The sequence below is a fragment of the Tenrec ecaudatus genome, chromosome 7, assembly GCF_050624435.1.
Source record: "Tenrec ecaudatus isolate mTenEca1 chromosome 7, mTenEca1.hap1, whole genome shotgun sequence".
Classification (NCBI taxonomy): Eukaryota; Metazoa; Chordata; class Mammalia; order Afrosoricida; family Tenrecidae; genus Tenrec; species Tenrec ecaudatus.
In genome coordinates, this window is record NC_134536.1 from 7,890,255 (window position 1) to 7,911,999 (window position 21,745).

A 21,745-nucleotide genomic window follows, 5' to 3' on the forward strand; every position below is an offset into this window, starting at 1 on the left:
ATCCTAGCCCAGTCAATTGACACAAGACACTATTATAATCCATCCCTTGTCAAGTTGACATCTGTACACATCTCCTGAAGTCATATATAATCTCTACATACAATTATAAAGCCGTACTTGTGCCTAACATGGAAAGCTTTCATGCCAAAAGCAAAAAGGAGAACTCTATGTATGCATTCACATTTAGCATTTAAGAATATCTAAGATTTATACACAATACAGGTGTAAGTTTGTGCATTATAAGACAAAAGTATGTATTTTGTTTTCCATTTAAAGGAATGGGGAGGAAGTAACATTTACTGAGCCCCGAAGAAGTGTCTAGTGCTCTATGTAGCTTATCTCCTCATTTAACCATCACAACCGCCCCGGGAGATAAGTACTATGATTATGATAATTTTCTAATGAGGCTTCCAGAGGTCAAATCACTTGCCTGAAGTTACACAGGTAGTAAATGACACAGCCAGCCTTATACCAAAACCCTTGCTTTTTCCACTATATCATTTGTGGCTTCCTCGAGTTCTGCCCCTGCTCCTGCCCCATCCCTACCAACCAACCCCCCCCCCCCGAAAAATAAAGGTTTTGGTCCTTTCCTGTACACATCTTCAAGTCTTCCTTCTAGAGTCATTTTTATAGCTCACCTAATATGCTTCCAGGATAACTGGGGAGGAATTGAGTTATCTGATAGGTGCAGAAATGACAGAAGTCTAACATGTATCTAGACATTTTTAAAATATGCAATGTAGGAATATAATCTCATCATTAATTAGATCCTCAGTTATATTATGAATATGAGTTAGATTGGAACCATGCACCATAGTGTTTTCAATAACTATTTTTGTTTGTTTGTTTAACTTGATTACCAGGCCTCTTCCCTAAGGCATCTCTGGGTGGACTTGAACCTCCAACCTTCTGGTTAGCAGTCAAGTACATTAGCTATTTTTAAGCCCCCACCCACCCCCAGGGAGTCTATTGCATATTTAGGAGAAGCTTAAGTTGTGTTCCAATTTCATAGTTAGGAGATGCTTAAATTGTATTCCAAGCATAAACTAAAGAATGTGTGCCTGGCCCTGTGCTCCGTGACGGTCCTCCAGACCCTCAGACGACAGTTTCAATGGTGGTGGCATTGCCGGCGTCATTCTGCGGCCTTGATTGTATTTCGTCCTTGAAAGCCCGTGTGAGAATCACGTTTAAGGACTCCTTGAACCGCTTCTTCTTACTGCTGCCCACAAAGAAGTAGATAAAGGGGTTGGCACTGCTATTAATGGTGGAGAAGAGAAGTGAAAATTGGTGCAGGCTCCCAAACTTTGACCAATACTCATAGTAGAGCAGGTAAAGCAGCCTCATCGGCATGGCAAAAATGAGGAATACGATGATGGTGACCAGGATGACCAGGTACAGCTTGGAGGAGTGGGAAGTCCAGGTGTTCTGTCGGATTTTAACAACCACGATGGTGCTGGACACCACCATGAGGGGAGTGAAGACCAAGAAGCTGAGGACGGCGATGAAGCTGAGCACCGCCCGGCATTTGCTTTGGCGATGGGCCTGTCCCTCACTGTCGATGCACAAGGCATATTCCATGGTGGTCACTAAGCATGACAGTGCCCACAGGAGGGCACAGACGAGTGCTGACTGGTGCTTAGGGCGCTGGCACCGATACCAGATGGGGTACAGGACTGACAGACACCTCTCCACACTAATGGCTGTCAGCAGGTAGAGGCCAGTGTTGTAGCCAAACAGAAAAGTCACTGAGAGAGTGACAATGGTGTAGTAATAGCCAGAAGAGAGTTCGTAGTCAAGAGCATAGTCTACAGACAGAATGAAAATACAAAAGAGCAATGAGATGTCTGCAATAGACAAGTGGGTGATGTACACCGTGAAGGGGTTTCTCTTCATGCGGAAGCAGAGGAACCAGAGGAGAAATCCGTTCTCCACAAACCCCAGGGGGGAAATGCTCAGGATGACCCAGTGCACCATGGGGATTTTCTGGAACAGAGGCCTCATGGAGGCGTTCCAGCCACTGGAGAGATTCAAAGACGTCTCGGCAGCAAACGAGGTCACGTTTGACGAATCCATGAGGCGCAGGTGGGGCTGGCTCTTCAGGTGATGTTCTGTAACCAAGGTGGGGAGAACACACAGAGATCATGAAAAGGGGTGACCCGGAATAAAGGGGGTGGATTTCTGTCATATATAACCTGCATGCTATAAAAATGGTTTAGGAAATTGTACAAACCTCTTTCTAACAATGGCAAGATTTGACATTTTGACAAAGTGAGAGAAATCATTTCATGACCTTGGGGGTCCCCCAAATGATCCCTGGGGTCACAGTGGGCTGCGTATTGGTCTGCTAACAGTAAAAGTCAGCAGTTCAAATCCTCTAGCTGCTTCTGTAAAGATTTACAGGCTGGGAAACCCAAGGAGCAGTTCGATTCTGCCCTTTGGGGTAGTCATGGGTCAGAATAGACTCGCTGGCGGTGGGTTTGGATTCCGTGTCTAAGGCAGTAATCTTTCTGGAAGCAGACTGCCCTATCATTCTCCCGTGACGCAGCTGATGCGTTTAAACCATCGGTCTTTTCGTTAGCACCCATCCTCTGAACCACTGCACTTCCTGAGCTGCTTGTGGTTCCTCAATAGGCTTAATTTCATAATGTTGTCTGCCCGTGACTCGGTGCCTCAAAGGGAGCGACAGGCTGAGAAGGTTCAAATTCCTGGTGTCCATTTCCAGATCTGCCCGAGCTTTCAGAATGGCTTTTTGAACAACCATTTTCATCTGCTGTGCCCCCATGTCCGTGCCAGGATGAACCGTTAACTGCATTGGAATGCAATGGGAAAGGACGTGCTGAGCAATGCTGCAGTTGTCGTTTGTTAAGACGTCAAGTGCCATATGCAATGGGTAAATGAGAAGACACGGCCAACAGAATTGTGTGGCGCTGTGCATCCCTATTTTTAAGGTGTGAACAATTAAAAGGTGGTGACTGTCCAGGGCCTCGGGATCCCCAGCGAAGCTGAGCACCTCCACAGACCCCGGGGTATGCCAGGCAAGGCAGCACTCTACTGGGAGGGGGTGGCCGTACTAGCCAGATGTACTTCCAGCGCCGCATACCAGAGAACAGGCCATCCAGGAAATCAGGATTGGCACAGATACTCAACCAGTACCAACCGGAAAGGGAGAAAAAGGCCAACTAGCTAAGCCACACATTTTGAAGCTTCGTTTTGAAGCTGAAATGTTCCCGCACTCTTTAGTCATTGCGAAACAAGTTTCTGCAGCGTCCCACCCTGCTGGCTTGACACAAAGTCCCATCACCCTCTCCCATCATGCCTGATAGGAAGAAGGGGGCCGCCAACAGACGCCAGCTATATAAGTCAAAGTGGTAATCCGTGGTTTTGTGAAGGCTGTCCCTGCAGACCACAAATAATTAACCCACAGGAAGTGGACTGAAGAGGTATACAGTTAGTTGATCTCTGCCTCCCTCTTGTAAGACGAAGCTACAATGCGGGCTCGTGTTTGCAGAGCTTGACTGTCTCTGATACGTCGATGCTTCCAGAACTGTGTCAGCAGATCGCCAGCATTCGCAGGGCCCCGAGTTTCTCTGCAGGACAGCTGTGGCTAGACTACAGAGGGTCTTCCTGGCAATGGTGGACTGGGGGGTGATCTCCCCAGTGGCGAAATCCCAGGAGTCCACACGCATCCTCCCTGGAGTCATTCTAATCCTGCTCGCGCTACAAGCGCTTTCCCCCCAAATGCCCTGGTGGGGTGCTGGAGTTGGCCTTCATTTAACCTTCAGCCAGAAGACGCAGACCACAGACACCCTCAGGCGCCCAACCCCAAGACCCCAGTTTCCAAGACAAAGATGTGGTTGTTACAGAGATCAGGCTTTCCTCCAAGCTGGTAGGTAAGACTACATGTTCCCAGGAAGGATACGCCCACAACCCAAAGTCCTACATCGAGTGCCTATTAGATTTGTGTGTATCTGCTAACCTCATGCTGCAGGCACCTGGGCTGCAGCAACGGACACAGGAGGCCAATCCCGCCCTACGGGTGCTATATTCTAGTGGGGAGGCAATCTGTCGACAATAAGAATAGCAGCAACGGCACATAAATATGCAAATAGTCCATGCCAGGGGATAAGTAAAGCACCCTGACTAGGCCGGTGGTGATCAGGTGAGACTCGGGGTGTGTGAGCAGGAATTGCGAGGCTAAGTGGGAAGCTCTTGCACTAGTCCAAAAAGTGAAATGCTGGCAGCGTGCCCCAGGGACAATGGCAGAGGGAGTCAGGTTGGGTTGGATTCTGGATGATGGTGTAAGTCGCTGACCAAGTGTTGTGTGAATGAGTAAGACACCATCTTCTGCATGGCTTTGCAAGAGGCAGACATGCGTGTGATCACCTGAATCTAACGGAAGACAAGTGGAAGACCAGAGTCCTTGATTTAAGACAGAACAAACACACAGCAAAGTGTCTCAAGAACTTGAGGAGGGTTTAGAGGACTGGGCCCTGAGTGTCGATAGAACTTTATCAGCTGAGGAAAGTTTAAAACAACAACAAAACAAAGCATTTTGAGAAAAGTGAAGAGCATGGACAAGGCCTGGGGAGGGAGAGTGCAAGGCACTCTGGGTGGAACTTGAGGAGTCTGGTCAACCTCTGGGCAGAGGTCTGAATTACAAGGAAATTAACCAGGAAAGACTAGTGCTGACTCAGCCTAAGTGCCAACCTAATTGCACCGGCTGTTGCTTATGCAACGATGGTGCTTACAAGTTACCTGGGGTTGCTCATGAAAAATGCAAATTCCAGGGCTTGCCTGTTCCAGGGCCCTCCACAATGCATGTCCAGAGTCCAGGAGATTCTGGAGTCAGTGGGCCGTGAGCGACGGTGTGAGAAAGGCGCCATCTGTAGCCAAGCCATTGGGAGTTCGCACCCAGGTTGGTGTATGGCCGGAACTGTGTTCTAGGAATGTCTCTCGGGGGCAACTTAAAGGCTGGGTGGGAGGAGACCAGGAACGGAGCAAAGCAACCAGCAGGGACTGTTGAAATCACCCTGGTGAGAAGCCATAATGAGGAGAGTGGAGAAAGGAGTGAGAGGGCACGGACGCCAGAGGCCCAGCTCAGGCCCGGGAGGCGGCCAGGTGGCCGGCTGGGAGGGGTCAGGGAGACGGGGACCTCCACCTCAAGAGGCTGCGGCATTAGGAGCAAGAGGAGCACCTGGCCTGCGGGTGGTGGTGCGGGGAGGTCGGGTGGGCGAGGGACTTAGAACAAGAGCTTCACCTGGGGTGGGGACCTTGTTTTATTGCACCACATAGACACTTCCGGGCGGGTTCGTTTTTCCCAAATTGACAGTTTATAGCAAGCCTGCCCGGAGCAAGCCCATTGGTTCCATCTTCTCAACAGTGTGCCCCATTCTGGTCATCTTCACCATCTCTCAGACACTCTCATAGTGCTGTTGCCCACTTGATAGACAACGTACAAATATAACTTTTGTGTGCACCAACCACCTGGGCTGACTCACTGGATTGTGACCGTCACGTTACTGCAGGTCTGGAACCAACTCCCAGACTTCTCCGAGCATCTGCCCGCATCTGAGAAACTCCCAGACTTCTCTGAGCATCCGCCTGCGTCTCTGAGCATCAGCCAGACCCCTTACAGGTGGGTTTGTCTTTGGAGTCCCTGCTCTCTGTGTCTGTTTGGTGTTTATGTCTTCGTTCACTTTGTCATTGTTGTTGATAAGAAGATACCAAGCAAAGCATACACCGACTTAACAGTTGCTACTTGTAAATTTCCGTGACACGGGCGGCATGCTTCGAGTTGGGTGTCCGTTCTCACCCAAGCTTCCTGAATCGTTCCTCCCTCACTAGCACAAGCCCACTGTTCCCTAAGATTCCTGTCGAATCCTTTCAGTTGACATGGTTGGTGTCGTTGTTAGGGGCCATCGAGTCAGTTCTGACTCAGATCGACCTGATACCCAACAGAAGGAAACACCTGCCAGTCCTGTGCCATCTGCACAATTGCTGTTACATTTGAGCCCATTCTTGGAGCCACTGGGAGCTTCCTCTTGTTCCCTGCCCCTCTCCGTTCCCTTTACCACCTATTCACCTCGTGGTGGCTTGCGTGTGACTGGGACGCTGGAAGCTAAGCCACTGGCATTGCAAATGCCAGCAGGGTCACTCACAGTGAACGGGTTTCAGCAGAGCTTCCAGACTAAGACAGACAACAAAGAAGGAATAGGCTGTCCACTCTAGAGGAACTAGCCGCTGAAAGCCTTGCGCAGAGCAGCAGGATATTGCCCAATGATGGTCCCAGCCAAGTGGTTCATAAAAGACCCTGATGCTCAAGACACACACACACACACACACACACACACACACACCCCACACACACACACCTCCACCCACCGCCCCGGCCAGGAGAAAGCTAGGGCAGTCTGTTTCTGTACGGATTTACCACCTTGGAAACCCTATACTCTAGGGTCCCACTCTGTGCTCTAGGGTACCCAGGAGTTAGAATCTACTCAAGGACACTGGGTTGGGCTGGGTTTCTATTGTCTGGTTTTAAAGTGATTCATAAGGATAGTTTTCGTTTTAAATATCATCTCAGGGTAATTGTTTCAGGCGTTCATCCAGCCACTTCGGCTCCAGAGAGTCTGGAGTCCATGCGAATTTGAAATTCTTTTCTGCATTTTCTCCCTTTTGATCGGGATTCTTCTAGAATATGTCTGATGAAAATGTTCAGTAGTGATAGACAAGCACCAGCTAGGCTGATCTCATGGCAAAGGAGGCAATTAGCCACACATTCCATACCCTGTCCTGTGCCGTCAAATGCTTAAGTGCTTTAATAAGCAAAACTTCACGAAACAAAGCATACTAGGGCAGCATATGTGATGTTCGTTATGGTGCATGCCTGATTGTAAGGCTCAAGTGCGGAAGTCATCTAAGACCAAACTTCTGGTCTCTCAGCCGTCTGTGGTCTGTTGTTGGAGCTCATCGAGTTGGCTCCGACTCCTGGGAACCGCACACAGCAGAATGAAATGGAATCGTTGGTATGTGAAGGCCGTTCGGTGGCAGTTGGGTTAAGCCCCCTCATGGAGGGCTGCTCTCCTTGTGACTGTCACTCTGCTTTACCAAGCACTCTACTTGTTCTAGTGCTTGCTCTTTCCTGGCGACACGTCCAAAGTGAGCCAGTCGAAGCCTTGCCACCCTCGCGCCTAAGGGCCATTCTGGCTATCCTTGCTCCAAACCCACTTTGCTCACACTGTACGCAATGCCCTTTGCCAGCACCGCAATTGGAACGCGCTGACTCTTCTTCCATCTTTCTTCGTGGTCCAGTTCTCACATGGATATGAGCCGATTGAAAAGACCGTGGCTTGGGTCAAGTGCACCTTAGTCATCGGAGTGACATCTTGGCTTTTTATTGCCTTTCCAGAGGCCTTTTACAGCCACCCAAAGCCTCTTACCTCGGTCCCCAGGTCTCTGGCCCAAACTCTCCAGATGACTCACCTGCTCTTGCTCCCCAGGCCTCGCCTGCACCCACCCATCCATCCTCCCCAGCTCCACACTCCACCATCCTTTCCTTTTCCGATAACTGCTTTCTTTCTCCCGTGCTGGTGCTCTCCATTGGTTGCCTGTGTCCCAACAGCAGCCTTCCCTTATAAAACAAAACAAAGCCTCCCTCCCATTGAGTGGATGCCCACTCACAAGACCCTCTCGGCCAGGTGGAGCCACTCCTGTGGGTTTGGTCCTGGAACTATTAACAGGAGTGAAATGGCCCCTTCTTTCTCCTGCGGAGCCACACTGGTGGTTTCAAACTGCTGACCTTGTGGATTAAAGCCCAATGCGTCTCCTCCTCGATCTTCCTCACTGAATGATGAGCTCCTGGAAGAACGGACTTTGCTTACTCACATGGGTCCCCAGCACTTGGCACCAGCAGGCACCCAACACACAGTTGCTCCGTGAAATACAACCCACAATTCAAGAGTCCTGAGACTGCAGCGACAATGGCGTCACCCAGTGCAGTCATGTCGAGTGTCACCCTCCACCCACGGACCATGCAGAATCCTTCGTAATGCTTCCTGTCCATTTTAGTCATAGGCTAATATCTGACAGACATATTCTTAATTGCTTTTATATAATATTTCTTAGTTTGTGTTCAAAAAATTATTTTGTAAAAGCTTTCTACATCGAAGGACATGATGTGCTACACTGTGATTAGTCACTGAGCTGAAGTCTCTCTTTTTATGTCTCTCCTTTTTCTTTAATACTACTTTGTTCCCCAAAGTTATCAGTCTAGGTTCACAAATACTACTTCCCACCATACTGTAGCTGACAAGCCAGAAGACCTAAGTCAGCGACTGAAAACACCAGCAGCAATGATGATAAGAGGGTGTGCTTGTGGCACATGCAGAAAAAACCACTGCCATCAAGTCAATTACAACTCAGAGTGACCCTGAAGGGCCGAGTAAAACTGTCTCCTTTGGCTTTCTGAGGCTGTAGATCTTGATAGGAACAGAAAGCCTCGTTTTCCTCCCAAGAGATGACTTGTGGGTTCGAACTGATGACGTGGGGATTAGCAACCCAAAACGTAAACCACTATGCCATCAGGGCTCCTTGAGCATCACAGTAATTGAGTGATAATGCCCTCTCTCACTGGGTGCATTAAAAGGTTCAAAAAGAAAATTAGCCCAGAATTTTAGCCTTGTTAGCTATATTAGTTTTTTGCAAGCTGTATTTATGCAAGATGTTTCTGTTGTTATTACTAACCTCAAGGATACCCTTATTTTAAAGATAAGAAATTTCTGCTGAAACACTGCATATTTTATTGACAGTGTGTCACCTCACCCTCTGACAGTGTCACCTGGTGTGGTCCGCACCCCCAGAACCTCCTTAGTGAAGCTACTTGGCCCAGGACTTGCCCATGAGAGCAAGCTGATCGCTTATGCAGTTGATGAGAACAGTGCTTCGATGGAGAGAGGAATAATTTGTGAGTTGGACACTTGGGCAGACTTCGATCATCAGGTGATTGGAATGCAAATGAAAATCCCATGAAAAATGAATCCTTGTGCGTTGTTTTGGCATGGTGGGGGGCCCTAAATGAAGTCACATTCCCCAGGCCAAACTGGATTTTGGTCTCCAGTGAACTGGCAGATGGGGAGAGGGGGTGAACGCAGCCAGCCCTTCCCTCCTCGGGGCTCCGGGGTCAGTGTGCATTACTCATCTCTGCCGGCCACCGGCCGGGGTGTTGGTGTTTGCGGGGAATAATTACAGCTAGCTGACCAAACAGTCTAGCGCAGAATAATTTCATCTTGGCTCCACACCGCTTCCCAAAGGCAAAGCAAATACCACAAGGTTGAGGTCGCGGGGAGCAGGGAGCAGAGGGTCCGCGTGCGGACAGCATGCCGGCTCTGTCCAGACACGGGAGTCCAGTTGTTACCCAACTGCGTCTGTGCACTGAGGTGTCAGGACCTGGCACAGGTGACCCTGGGTGGAAGGGAGGCTTACCCTCACAGCCTCCACCCCCAAATGAGGCCAGTGACCCAGTACTGAGGAGACAAAAGAGTACAAAAGAGTTGGGTCAGAAGCACTGCCCTACCCTCTCTGCCTCCTCCTCTTCTGGAAGTGCTGGGCCTGGGGGGGGGGGTGGCAGGATGGGGGGGGGGCTAGAAGGAGTCAAGGGCGCTGGACCCTTATCATCTGCACGGGAGGCTGACAAGGAAGGTGCCACATTCCCCATGTCATGAGATCTCACGAAGGCCTAACACCCAGGTGAGCACAAGGCCACTGCACATACCACACAGCTCAGAGGAGTCCCTCTGTCGGCTCACAGGGGACCAGGCTCCACAAGCTCCCATGGGCTGGGGCAGTGAGGCCCCTTCTTACACCAGCCTCACCCACAAAGCCAGCCAGCTCCTTCCAGCCTACCTCCCCCGGCAAATATCCGGAAACCACTGTGCTAATGGGGCCCCTTGTTTTGCAGATGAATAAACAGAACCCAAGGCCGGCTGGGAGCTCGCCGGCCTGGATTCCACATGGATTTGAGGACTTCTGGGGCTGGGGCGCAGGCACTGCCCAACATGGTCTGGGTCCTGGTGCTCTCTACAAGGCTGAGATCTGCACCCTGTTTGCCGGTGCAGCTGGGCCCCAATCCACCCTCCCTAGAGAATTCGCTGTGAGTGGGAACCAACGTGGTAGCAGTGGGTTTGGGGCTTGTGCCCTGGAGCCAGAGGGAATGTATGTCTCACTTCTGAGGGCTCTCTTCTCCCCAGCAGTAAGTTTCCAAACACAGGGTCACATTGTGATACCCTCTGCGTTTGAATCCACAATCCGCTCAGAGGTAAGCAGGCTGCGGGTACTGATTAACTATCTCCTCTGTACAAAAGGTCACATACGTTACTCTTCTCCCCCGAAACCAGGGGGATGTGCAGACCCGGAGGACGAAGTCTCGCCGTTACAGGGCTGACTGGACCCCAGTGGTTCCTGAGAAGCAAAGCCTGAAGTAGGCCCAACCACAAACCCAAACCCACCGCCGCCGAGTCGATCTGGACTCACAGCGTGCCCGAAGCTGTTCATCCTTCTTGGAGCAAATAGCCCCCCATTTCTCCCACAGGGGGGGCTAGCGGGTTAGAGCTGCAGTCCTCTGCTTATCAGCACTGCCAGGGCTCCTTGAAGGAGCATGGAGATGCTGCAAAAACAGTCGCCGATGAGCCAGTTGCAACCTAACGTGTGCCAGAGTAGGAAAATGCTCCACAGAGTTGTCATGGGTGTAGAGAGCCAGGCCTTTCTTCCAAGGCACCCACCACGAGGTTAGAAGCTGAGTGCTCAGCCCGGCTCTATTTCCAGGGAAAATGGGCCCCGACGGACCACAGACCCCATGTGTAATCAGAGCAGAGCCAGAACCCATTGCTCAGGGCCACCTCGGTGCCACTGTGATGCCTTCAGCTGACTCACTGCCCATGCTCACTCGCCCATGACCTTCTGTAACCCTTGAGCATGGCTAGTTGACCTTTAGGGACATTTTTTTATGGCCTTCATGTCACCATAAGCAACCACCACAGTCAACTGGACCTTCCATACTGGTCTTTCATAGACATCCAGAAGGCCCCGGCCCGAAGTGGAGAGGTGACCGGTTAAACACCATCTCCAAGGGCAGCCCATCGCCATGGTGGCAGCAACACCGACGTCAGACCTACTGACTCTTCTCCCAAATCACCCCCAGCTCTACAGCCTGCCTGCTGAGGGGGAGCACCCAGCCTCACCCTTCCCATAGCAGAGGGGGAAGGCAAATAGGCAAATGGTGTGCTTTCTTCAGGACAGCTAGAAGGGAGCCGGGTCCTCCTCAAGGGAACTCAGCTGCAGCCTTCCCGTTGGGCCTCTAACCGCAAGGTCTGAGCTTCAAACTCACCAGCCACCCTGCAGGGGCAAACGATGAGCCTTCTGCTCCCGCACCACTGCCTGACTCCGAAACCCACGGGCGCACTAGGGGTAGGCATCACCCTGAGGCCGTGGGTTTGGTTTTGAATGTGTCAGGAACAGGATGGTGTGCAGTATCCATCGTTCCTGGCGTGCAAATGATGGCGTGCTCGGCTACCAGCCCACAGGGTGGAGGTTCGAGGCCACCAGCGGTGCCTGCACAGAAAGGTCTGGCTACCTGCTGGCTCCTGTCTACATCTGAAATCATGTTACACTTTCTTTTCTCCATTCCCCCATCTGTCCGGCTCTTCCTTCTCCCCCCTCCTTGACCACGCCTTGGCCACTGCCCTTTGCCCTCGCCCCATCTTCCTCTTGAGACTCCCCTCATGATGGTGTCTCACCTCTGTGTCAAGCCTCTCCTGGTGCTGGTGATGACCGTCTCAGCCGCTCCAGCCCATTTTGCCCCAAGCATCTCCAGCTGGACCTCCTGCTGACAGCTCCAGCCTCCAAGGACCCAAAACCCACACCCACCCTCCCCGGCCCAGCCTTACAGCCCAGACTTCCAAGCAATGATCCCAGACCTTGCCAGAGGGCCCTCTCTCCCTCTCCATGGGTGATGTCACTTCCTGTCTCCTCACCATGACCTCTCTGTCCCCTCTGCTGTAGCATGTCCCCTCTGCTGTAGCATCTCTCCGCAGGATTGTCATAAATGCCTCCTGCCACATGCCCCTGCAACTGGTCATAGCCAACTCCCCCACAATACACCATGCTGCTGGCAGGATGACCTTTCTCAAGACCAGACTGGCTCCTGCCCTGCCCTGCCCTACACTCAGCCTCTCACCACCAGCCCCTGGCTACTCGATGCCTAGTAGATAAGGCATTCGAGGGCCCCTAGGGTCCCGGCCCACCAGTCTTTCATGGGACGGAAGCTGAGTCCCTATACCCACCCCAGCCCACCCCACATCTGCTCTGCACCCTGCTCAGTGGTACCTTTGATCACATTCCTTCCTCTGCCCCTGACCCCCCCCTCCACCCACCCCCCCGGTCTAGTTCATCTGCTAGACCCTTTTCCCTGGGGCTAAGCCCACGCCAGCCCCCCATTTCCCCCTCCCCTGACCCGGCCATGTTGCCCCTCACCCCTCCCTGAATACTCCGTGTGAGACACCATACTGGGTTACAATGCCCCAGGGCAGGGGCCACTGTGGCTCACTTCCCTAACTGACCACTGCCAGTTAGCGAGGGTGCAGCTCTTGGACAGAGCCCAAGCGCTCAGCCACTGATTCTCCCAGCACCCTCTGAGAGAGTTACTACTACTTGTTCCATGGGCTGACCTGAGATGTTGAGGTTGGGGGCACCCCCACAGTCACAGAGAGGTGACTCTGGGATCCCAGCATGTCCTTCTCAACCCAGGACTCAACACTCACTCACACCCCCAGAATAGTCCTTTCCCTCACAGTCCCTGGGTCACAGAAGATAGATGTTCACTGATTCAATGATTGAATTCGAAATCATCCCCGTTGGCTGTAACTAAAACCCAGACCCCATCCACTGGACTCTTGGATGCTTGCCCCACTTTTTCCTGCAGCTCCAGCTACACCACCACCACCACCTGGCACACAGGCTAAGCTCACCAAATTACGGAGAAGGCCGGACCCTCAGCTGCTTTCCATGGGAGGTGGGGGTCTTTGCAGAGAAAGCAGAGCTCGGTCTTCCTGGGTGTGCTTTGTACGTAACTTTTTGTTTTTCCTGACCTGCTCTCGGAGTTCTTTCCTTGTCTCTGGTTTGGGCATTTTTTACTGTGCAGCATCTTCAGGATTTTCTTTTCAGGCTGACCCTGTTCAGGTTCATCCAAGCTATTCCATGCTTACCTGTCATGGTCCGGGATGGGAGGGGCACTTCTCTGGACAAGGCCTCGGCAGTTCTCTCTTCTTTGGGTCTCTGCCTGCTCTGAAATTCCAGTTGCATGGAAGCTATTCCTCCTGATTGTGTCCCACATAATTCTTTGGGTTTCTTCAAATTTTTCTGCTCTATTTTGCTCTGATTGTTTCTCTAACAATTATTGTGAGATTTTCTTCAAGCACACTAGTTCCTCCTCCATCGAATCAGTTCCACCCCTTTGCCTTTCCCATTAAGTCTGTTTCTGAAATCTTAGTATTGTTCTTCTGGATTTCTAAATGCTGTTTTTGTATAGTTTCATTTTTTTAAAATTTATTTTGTCAAGTTGGTCTTGTAGCGTTTTCCTGAAATCTCCTGAAATGTTGCTGTTATTATTATTGGTGCTTTCCCTGATTTCATGATCATTTTTCTCAATACATTGAAGAAGCCTGAGCACCATTCTCTTGAACAACGTACCAGGTAGCGCTGATGCATTTCTTCCTAAGAAAGTGCTTCTGGCCTTGTGTTTTATGGTATTGTATTTGCATTTAGTTGATGCCCTGTCTCCTGGTGTGTATGGCAGAGCATGTGAGTGTGTGTACAGTCCCTGCTTGCTGCCCACATGGCACAGTCTAGGGTGGGTTTGGTAGGTGTTGGCTGCTACCTGTCAATGATCAGACGATGAAGGAGCAGGTAGAGGGCCTCAGCCAGTGCATGGAAATGCAGGGAATATCGGTGTGGCTGTGCTGTGTGGACACAGTTGTGCTCACCTGTTCAGTGAGACAGGAAAATGGAAGGGGAAAAACATAAAACCTAGCAAGTAATAAATAAAGGAAAAGCAAGCAGGAGAAAACAGCAAGAATAAAGAATTCGATAACTAACAAATGGAAAGGAAAATAAAAACAAGAAGAGTGAGAGAAAAGAGAAAGGAGATAGAATGAGCAAAAGCAGAGGAGGAAAAGAAAAGAGGAAAACTGGAAGGACAAAGAAAGACGGGAAGTGGGAAAGAAAAGGGAGAGAAGCAGAAAGCAGAAAAAGAAATGATTTTTTTTTTTTTTTAAGGAAAGAATCGGGAAACAAAAGCAGGAGAGAATTACGGAGGTGGGGCCCTTGGTGGAGGTGGGCACCCTCTGACAGCCAAGAGCTCACTGGAGTAGGGGGGTGGAAGGAAGGAGAAACCCGGGTCCTAGGTGGAGTTCCTTCTTGCCTAGGCACAGTCGGGGATGGGGCACCTATTCATTTGTGCCTCCTCAGATGGTGGCTGAGGTCAGGATCCTTGTTCCCAGTAGGAATTGGTTCAGGCCCAGAGGGCAGCTAGGGGGAAGAGAGGCTGGTTGTGGAAGGAGCTCCTGCCTGTTCAGGGGTGGCCAGGGACCCAGTGCTTCATGTTCTGCTGGTCTGCTAAGGGGAAGTCCATGTACTTCTAGACATGGACGCGATATCCAGTACCCAATTCCTGAGGGTCTGCCTCTAACCTCGGAGCTGTCTCCAGCTGCAGGGTGGGTGAGGCTGGAGACGGGTCACACTTCTTGTCAGCAGGATGGCATGGAGAATGAGGGGGGATCCTACCTTTCTGATCTCTGGTCGCCAGAATGTGTCCGTGACCATCAGGCTGCTGTCTTGAACGCTGCTCGCAGGAGTTCGCGCGGCAGCGCCACACCAAGCCAGCTGCCGTTCCACCATCTGTCTGCTCTCTGGCCTCGTCTGTTCACTTTTTTCACCTAATCAGCATTCAGTCCGCTTCTAATCAATATTCACTCCACTTCTTTATTTCCTGTGAAGCTCAACGTCCCAGAATCAGCCTCTCTAGCTACCACATTTGGTGTCTTATGCATTGTCATAGGGCAGCAGTTTTCAACCTGTGGTTCCTTCGACCCCTAAACGGGTCACTCGATTCATCACAGCAGCAAAATGACAGTGATGAAGTAGCAACGAAAATAATTTTATGGTTGGGGGGTCCCCAGGGTCATGGCATTAGGCAGGTTGAGAACCACTGTGTATGTAGCATGTCAGCCTAGATCAAGACCTTGCCTGAAGTCAGCTCTCTACTTAACTACTCAGGATGTCCTTCTCTAGGTCTGTCCTGGTGATGTGTGCAGTCAGTGAGCTGAAGTCTCTTAGTTCTCTCGTGTCCATCCTAAGGAATATTCTGGTTGTATTTCCTTTAAGACTAATTTGTCCATTCTTGTGGCAATCTATGACGTAGTCGGTATTCTTCACCAACACAGCAATGTGAGTGCCCCAGTGCTTGTCCTCCTTTCTCAGAGGTCTGACACGCACAAACTGCTCCAACCACACCACCTCCACTGCCATCGAGTCCGCTCTGACTCAGTGACCCTGTAGGACAGAGTCGAACTGCTCGTTTGGGTTTCTGAGAATGTAAGTCTTTACAAGATCAGAGAATCTCAGCTTTCTCCCCAAGCTGTGGGTTTGAACTGCTGGCCTTCTGGTTAGCAGCCCACCACATCCTTCCCCATAGCACCAGGGCTCCTTTGCGTGCACCGAAATGGCCATGACTTAGAAATGGCCGCCAGGACAAGGAAATTCACACAGACACAGCTCAACTCTCTTATCTTCAGACCCCATTTAAATGTGACCGGTTATTTCAGTAAAAGATGGATCGAAGATCTCATGGATCCCTTTATAGCAAAATAATTTAGTCCAGAATCATGCTTTATATCTAGTTTAGGCGCCTTTAATCTGGAACATTCCTTTGGTCGTTCGCATTTGTCTGCTACCCCCTTAAAATGGTGTTCAGAGTTAATTGCATGAGGACCTCTGCCTCATGTCCATGGAGACCCTGAAGTGTTGCTGTAGCCAGCTCCCCGCATTCCATCGGGCAGGGCATAATCTCAGTCTATCCTGTTGCTGACTGCTGGTCAGTCACACCTGATAAGGAGTGTCTGTCAGGTTCCTCCTCCCGCTGTGATTAGCAAGAATGCAGGGGGGAGATGCTTTGAGATTAGGTAGCTACCCAGCTACTCATCAGACTTTCGATTTATTCACCCGACAGCCTCCTGGTTTGCGAGTTTGTTCCCTGGACTATTTACTAGAATTATTTTCATGCCTGAAGTGTCCCAGTGTGGCCGGTGATAGCCTTTCTAAGCCATCGCCCCGTGTCTCTGTTACATTCCCAATCATTCTTTAAGCACATCCATACTTTCTAGAATAAAAACATGTCTGAGATATGTGTCCATTTTCTGATGGTCCCTAGACCCATCTATTTCTTGACACGGGTCTGGTGTGTAGAGAAAGGTGTTTGGAAGCCCAGATATGAGTACAAAGTATGCTCACTGCTAGTGGGATGTTACCCTGCCAGGGTGCCAGGGCCCTCTCAGTGGACAGAGCTAGGGGATGCAAATCTACAAACGCATACATGTATGCTCAGACATACTCATACTTATATTAACACCTTTTCTGTACGTATTCCACAAAGCCATGCTGATGTCTCCTATTCTAGTCTCACAGTGCTGAGTTCACTTGTTTTCTCCCATTCCTTGCTTATAACTTCCTCCTCCCCCCACACCTGCCCGTCCTTAAGCCCCTCTCCAACAGTGAGAAGCCTGCCCCCCACCCCCACCCCATTGTCCTCAGTATATTTACTTATTTGATCAACTCACTTGAATGTAGACCAAGCCCTGGGCCTCCCCTGCCCTACCCTGCCCCCTCTCCCCCCACTGCCCTCCTCTTCCCCCCTGCCCCCCTCCCCCCCACCGCACAGAGCACCTCCTCACTCTGCTTGAGCTCTGTCATGTCATGTCAGACCCCCCTCGCCCTGGGATAGACCCCCCTCAGGCGCTCCGGGCTCCTCCTGACCCTTTGCCTGAGTCCCCACTGATGCATCCTTGCCCTGGCAGGGCTGTGCCCCCATGTGGGTGCCTCCCCACCCTGCTCCATCATCTCCCACAAGCAACCACAAGAAAGACTGAGTGGAACCCCCCAACCACTGCCCTCCAACAAAGAGGACGGACAGGTGGGACCTGTGAAGGCGAAAGAGACGTTTCGGAAAAGGGCTTTGCGTTGGTCACCTGCCAGCTCTGTCTGTCCCTAAGGAGACTTCACCTCCGACCTCCCCTTTCACTCCAACTGGGCCCCCAAAAGCCAGCCCCAAAGCACAGTGGCTGGGCCCTCTGAACCTCCCTCCTCCATACACTTGCCCTCTCGTGTGTTTTGGGAAGGCCAGGCATCTGACTGAAAGCCTTGGCCAGTGGGAGCCTGCAGGGAAGGCCACATTGTGCTCAGGAGCCCACAGCAGGCGGGGAGTGTGGCCACTGTTGCCATCGATGTGGAAGGATGGAAGCTCGGTGCAGCCCGTGCTGGCAGATCTGCCAGGAACTAGTGAGTGCCTTCCCATCTCAATGGAAGTACAAGAACAGATGGGCAGCTGGGCTGATGGGAGAAGGGAAAAGAACCCAGCCCTAGGGGCCGAGAACTTGAAATGCTCCCCTTGGGGTGCTTCCCCAAGGGTTCCCAGCACCCAGAGCAGCGGGCATCCCTCCACCTACCCACCAATGGGCCACCTCCCCCTGGTTGCTACAGGAATCAGGAAGCGGGGAAGGAAGGAGTGGGGAGGGGGATGGGGAAAAGGGAGGGGGTGGAGGAGGAGGAAAGTTGGGAGAAGAAGGAAGGGGGAGGAGAAAAGGGAACATGGGGGAGGAAAGAAAAGGCAGGATGAAGGAAGAAAGCAAAGGAAGTGAGGTTAAAAGGAAGAGAGAAAGGAGAAGGGGGTCGGAGGGCAGGCCACTTAACATCTCTCTCGTTCCTAGGCAACCGCAAAGAGCAGCCTGGCCAAGCTGGACCTGTGGGGGCCCTGCAGCCCTGGAAGGAAAGGTGTGTGCGGGGACCTGGGTAAACAGAAGCCCCTGTGAGAAGGGATTTCCATGCAGGGAAGGGACTGGGACCAGTGGGGACACACAGGGCAGTGTACCTGGCCCGTGGCCCTCACCTGGCCCCATCTTCCTCACACCTGCTTGAGGAAGCCTGGAGCCCAGCTCCCCTTCCCAGGGGCCAGTTTCCCCTTCCCAGGGGGCAGTTTCATGCACCCCAGCACTGAACTCCCCAGGAGGGGACATTTGGCAATGCCTGCAGGGGGACAGTGCTATCTGAATCTGGTGAGTAGAAGTCAGGGGAGCGCCTAACCACTCACAGCACCTAGAACAGCTTCAACACCCCACCCCACCCCAGCCCGTCCCACCAAGAGTGCCCCTGTCCCAGGGGGCAGCAGTGCCCACACACCTTCTTACATCTGCATCCACCTCAGTGAAGGCCCACCCTAGTGGTCCAGTCACCCCCACCCACCTGCCTGGGACAATAGCTGGGACTTCACACCAAGAACCCAGCTGAGCAGGAGGAGCCCCTTCTCACAGAGGCTGGGCAAGCAACTGGAACTGACCCTCAGGCAGGTCTCACTCAGAAAGGGCACCAGAAATGTGCTCCGCTCCCCTCGCTCTCCTGGGGCCACACACAGCTGCTTCCCCCTGAGGAATCCAAGCTGGACCCACCCACCCTCCTTTCAAAGTCCCACTGCAGCCAGAATCTCCCCCACCCCCCAAGCTCACCAGCCTGCCCCAAGCACCTCCTCCCTGAGCCAGCACCAGGCTGAGGACACCCAAGTTTCCACGCAAGTTAACAGCCATGTCCGGGAAGAGTGCCGACCGCCCAGGCAAGGAGCATTTTCCACCAGGAAGCTGGAGACAGGGGTCTTTCCATCGCATGCGCACATGCGGGGACACACACACACACACACACACACACACACACGATGTCGAACCCGCTGGACAAACAGTGAACAAAAAGAGTTGCCCAGGCGCTAGCTTTCCAGGGACAGAGATTCTTACTCCGGTTGACGAGAACAGCAGAGCAGGGAACACAGGATGCAGACTCACTCGTGTCATTCCCCGAGGGACCGGCCAGGGCCAGCGGCGAGGACCCTGCCCCTCAGCGGCCTGCCGTGTCGCCCTGAGTGTCATGCCCCGCCAGCCTGCTGGGTCTGGTCCCCGAGTTGCCGCCACGGCTCAGCCTCCCTCCTCCAAGAAGCAGAGCGGTTCACCCACTGCTGACAGCGTTTTCGATGTGCCAAGCAGATGGTCCCACGCTCATCGGCAATGCTGTGCTTCAAATGGCAGCACTTGGTGACACATCCAAGGGAAGAGCTCGTCGCTGATCCAGCGTAGGGACAGGCTGGTGGCCCCAGGAGGTGGCTGACAGCCTTGGGGTCCCGCTCAGGTCAGCCAGTGTTCAGAAAGGGGGGGGAGGAACCCAGGGAAAGGTTGTAAGGTCATACGTGCCAGGGAAACACAGGACAATCGGGCTCAAATCCTCGGCTCAGCCTATAACTAGCCATCTGCCTCTGGCCAAGCTGCTAGCTAACCTTGTCAAGACTAGAACCAGTAATACCCACTTAGAGGTTCCCACCATAGTCAGTGCCACCCAGAGAGAGCCTGTCGGTGAAGGGTTCCGAGGGTGTACATCTTTACAGGGGCAGGCAGTCTCGCTGCTCTCTCGCTCAGAGCACCTGGTGGATTCGAACCTCTGACCTGGCTCAGTACTAATCCCACAGTCAATAATATTATCTTAAAAAGGTATAATGATTTAACAGGGCATCTGGACACACCTATGGGGTGAGGAGGTCCCTTCCCACCACCATCCTCAGACAGAGCAGGAGTTCCCCCCCCCAGTATGAGGGAACAGAGCCTCCCCCCCGCTGGGGTGGACGTGGAGGGGTGCCCCTGACCTTCCACAGTGCTACAGACACTTGCAGGGCAGCTGCTTCCATCAGAACCTGATCTCACCCACGCAGCAGCCAGAGACACAAGATCCAGTTACTTCCCCTTGTTCCCTGGCCGGGGCCCCCCAGTTACAAGGTTTTTTGCTTGGTGGAGGGGGTGTATTTTTGCTTTTTAAGGTCTGTTAAGATAAAACCACTTGTTGGTGTTGGCTTCCGATGCTTTATTTTGGTAAATAGATCTATAGCAAGATATGTCACCTCAGCCAATCTCGCAGGTGCCTCTGAGCGACCATCTCCACCCTCGCTCCACAAGCCATTCTTGCCCCACTCCAGAAGTCCAGGGCCCCCTAACTCAGACTGCCGCCTCCCACCTGTTGTGCTGTTTCTGGTGAATTGTCGTTTTGTTTTGTTTTCAACAGACCCAGTGTAAAGACCCCGAAGGCAATACAGGCTGTGCGGTTATGTGACCCCCAAACCCAGCTGAGACCCACACACCACCCAGCAGTGCCCCCTCATTCACAGGCCTCCCTTTGGAGCTGTCGTGGCAAGCCTCCGTGGGGAAGAAGCCGGTTTCTGGTCTGGGAAAGTGTACTCAGGGCGACTGGACTTCCCTCAGGCTGTTCCCATCAGCACCAAGCAAGCATCGGGCAGAGGCTCAGCTGCAGGAAGCCCACCCGTGACTGTCCTCCCAAGGGAGGCCAAAGGGAATGCTCTCCAAGACCCACAATTCCAACACAGCATAGGAGCCTCATGGGGCCAGCAAGCATCCCTGGTGAGCAAAGCAGCCCCGCCTCCTCCAAAAGGTGCTTCATTACCTGGCTTGGTTTCTTTCCCAAGGGATGAGATGGTCGGCTGCCCAGAGAAGTTGGTATTTCCGGAGAAGAGTCAAAACTGCAATGACAACAGGAACCGTCTGGAGCCAACGGCAAGGCAGAAAAGAACAGGGAGGAAGGGGGTCAGAGGATGCGGTGGGGACTAACAGGCCGGAGGAGAAGGACTCCCCATCACAGTGGGTAAGGGAGGGACCCCAAGAGAAATAAGGGGTGAGGGAGACTGAGAGGGCCAGGAGACCTGCCCTGCTCGCTGGCTGCTTCCGAGAGATCAGGGACCGTCCTGATGTTGTGACGTTTGACTCTGTCCCTTGGGTGCTGTGCAGCCCTCAGCTGAGTGACCAACTAGAGGCGGACCTTGACGTCATGGTTTAAGTCAATAGAGGGGAGGCCTGGCCAATGGCTGCTTCCCTGCCCGCTCCAGTGCAGGGGACAGCAAATGGACCAACCGAGCTGTACTGTCACCAGGTGTCCGGGAGCTGTGGAGTTGGGGGGCATGGAGCCCCCCAGGGGCTGGTTTGGGGCCCCTGGAAGCCATAGGGGTCCCTCTTCCCCCAGACAGAGTGGGCGCTGAGAGGTGCCACTTGTTTTTGTGACTAATGAGCACCCCCAGCAAAGCAGGAACCCTCGCAGATGGGACCGGAGTCTCGTTTGGGGTGGATAATGATTTATACTTAGAAAAAAAGAAATACAGCAACTTGCTGTAAAAATAAAACTGCTTGCATTGAAACCACAAATAGGTTGGCTATTTCTGTGCCTGCCTTGTCTTTGTGAGTAATTGTCCTTCTCTTGAGAGGTGGGAGAGTTTCAGGGGAGGGAGGTGAGAGGAGAGGGGAACAGAGAACGCTGGGGCCTTGGCTCCAGGGAGAAGTTCAAACTTTCACTTGGGGGAGGGGAGGTTTACTCTCCAAGGTCCCCTGGAGAA

General features: G+C 52.3%; 1 protein-coding gene and 1 long non-coding RNA gene across 2 annotated transcripts; one reads left to right on the forward strand and one right to left on the reverse strand.

Annotated features, from left to right (window-relative positions):
- Positions 1 to 1,095: 1,095 nt before the first annotated feature.
- On the reverse strand, positions 1,096 to 2,073 carry MAS1 (MAS1 proto-oncogene, G protein-coupled receptor). The gene has a single exon (XM_075553869.1). The coding sequence runs from the start codon at positions 2,071 to 2,073 to the stop codon at positions 1,096 to 1,098; it is 978 nt and encodes a 325-aa protein (XP_075409984.1).
- Positions 2,074 to 5,525: 3,452 nt separating this feature from the next.
- LOC142452625 (uncharacterized) lies at positions 5,526 to 21,534 on the forward strand. Its single transcript, XR_012785341.1, has 5 exons — positions 5,526 to 5,635; positions 8,831 to 8,997; positions 9,956 to 10,147; positions 18,030 to 18,093; positions 20,410 to 21,534. It is a non-coding gene; the product is annotated as an uncharacterized LOC142452625 (long non-coding RNA).
- Positions 21,535 to 21,745: the final 211 nt, after the last annotated feature.

Excerpts from the sequence above, each read along its gene's own strand:
- MAS1 (XM_075553869.1), bottom strand. The coding sequence starts at position 2,073 with ATGGATTCGTCAAACGTGACCTCGTTTGCTGCCGAGACGTCTTTGAAT.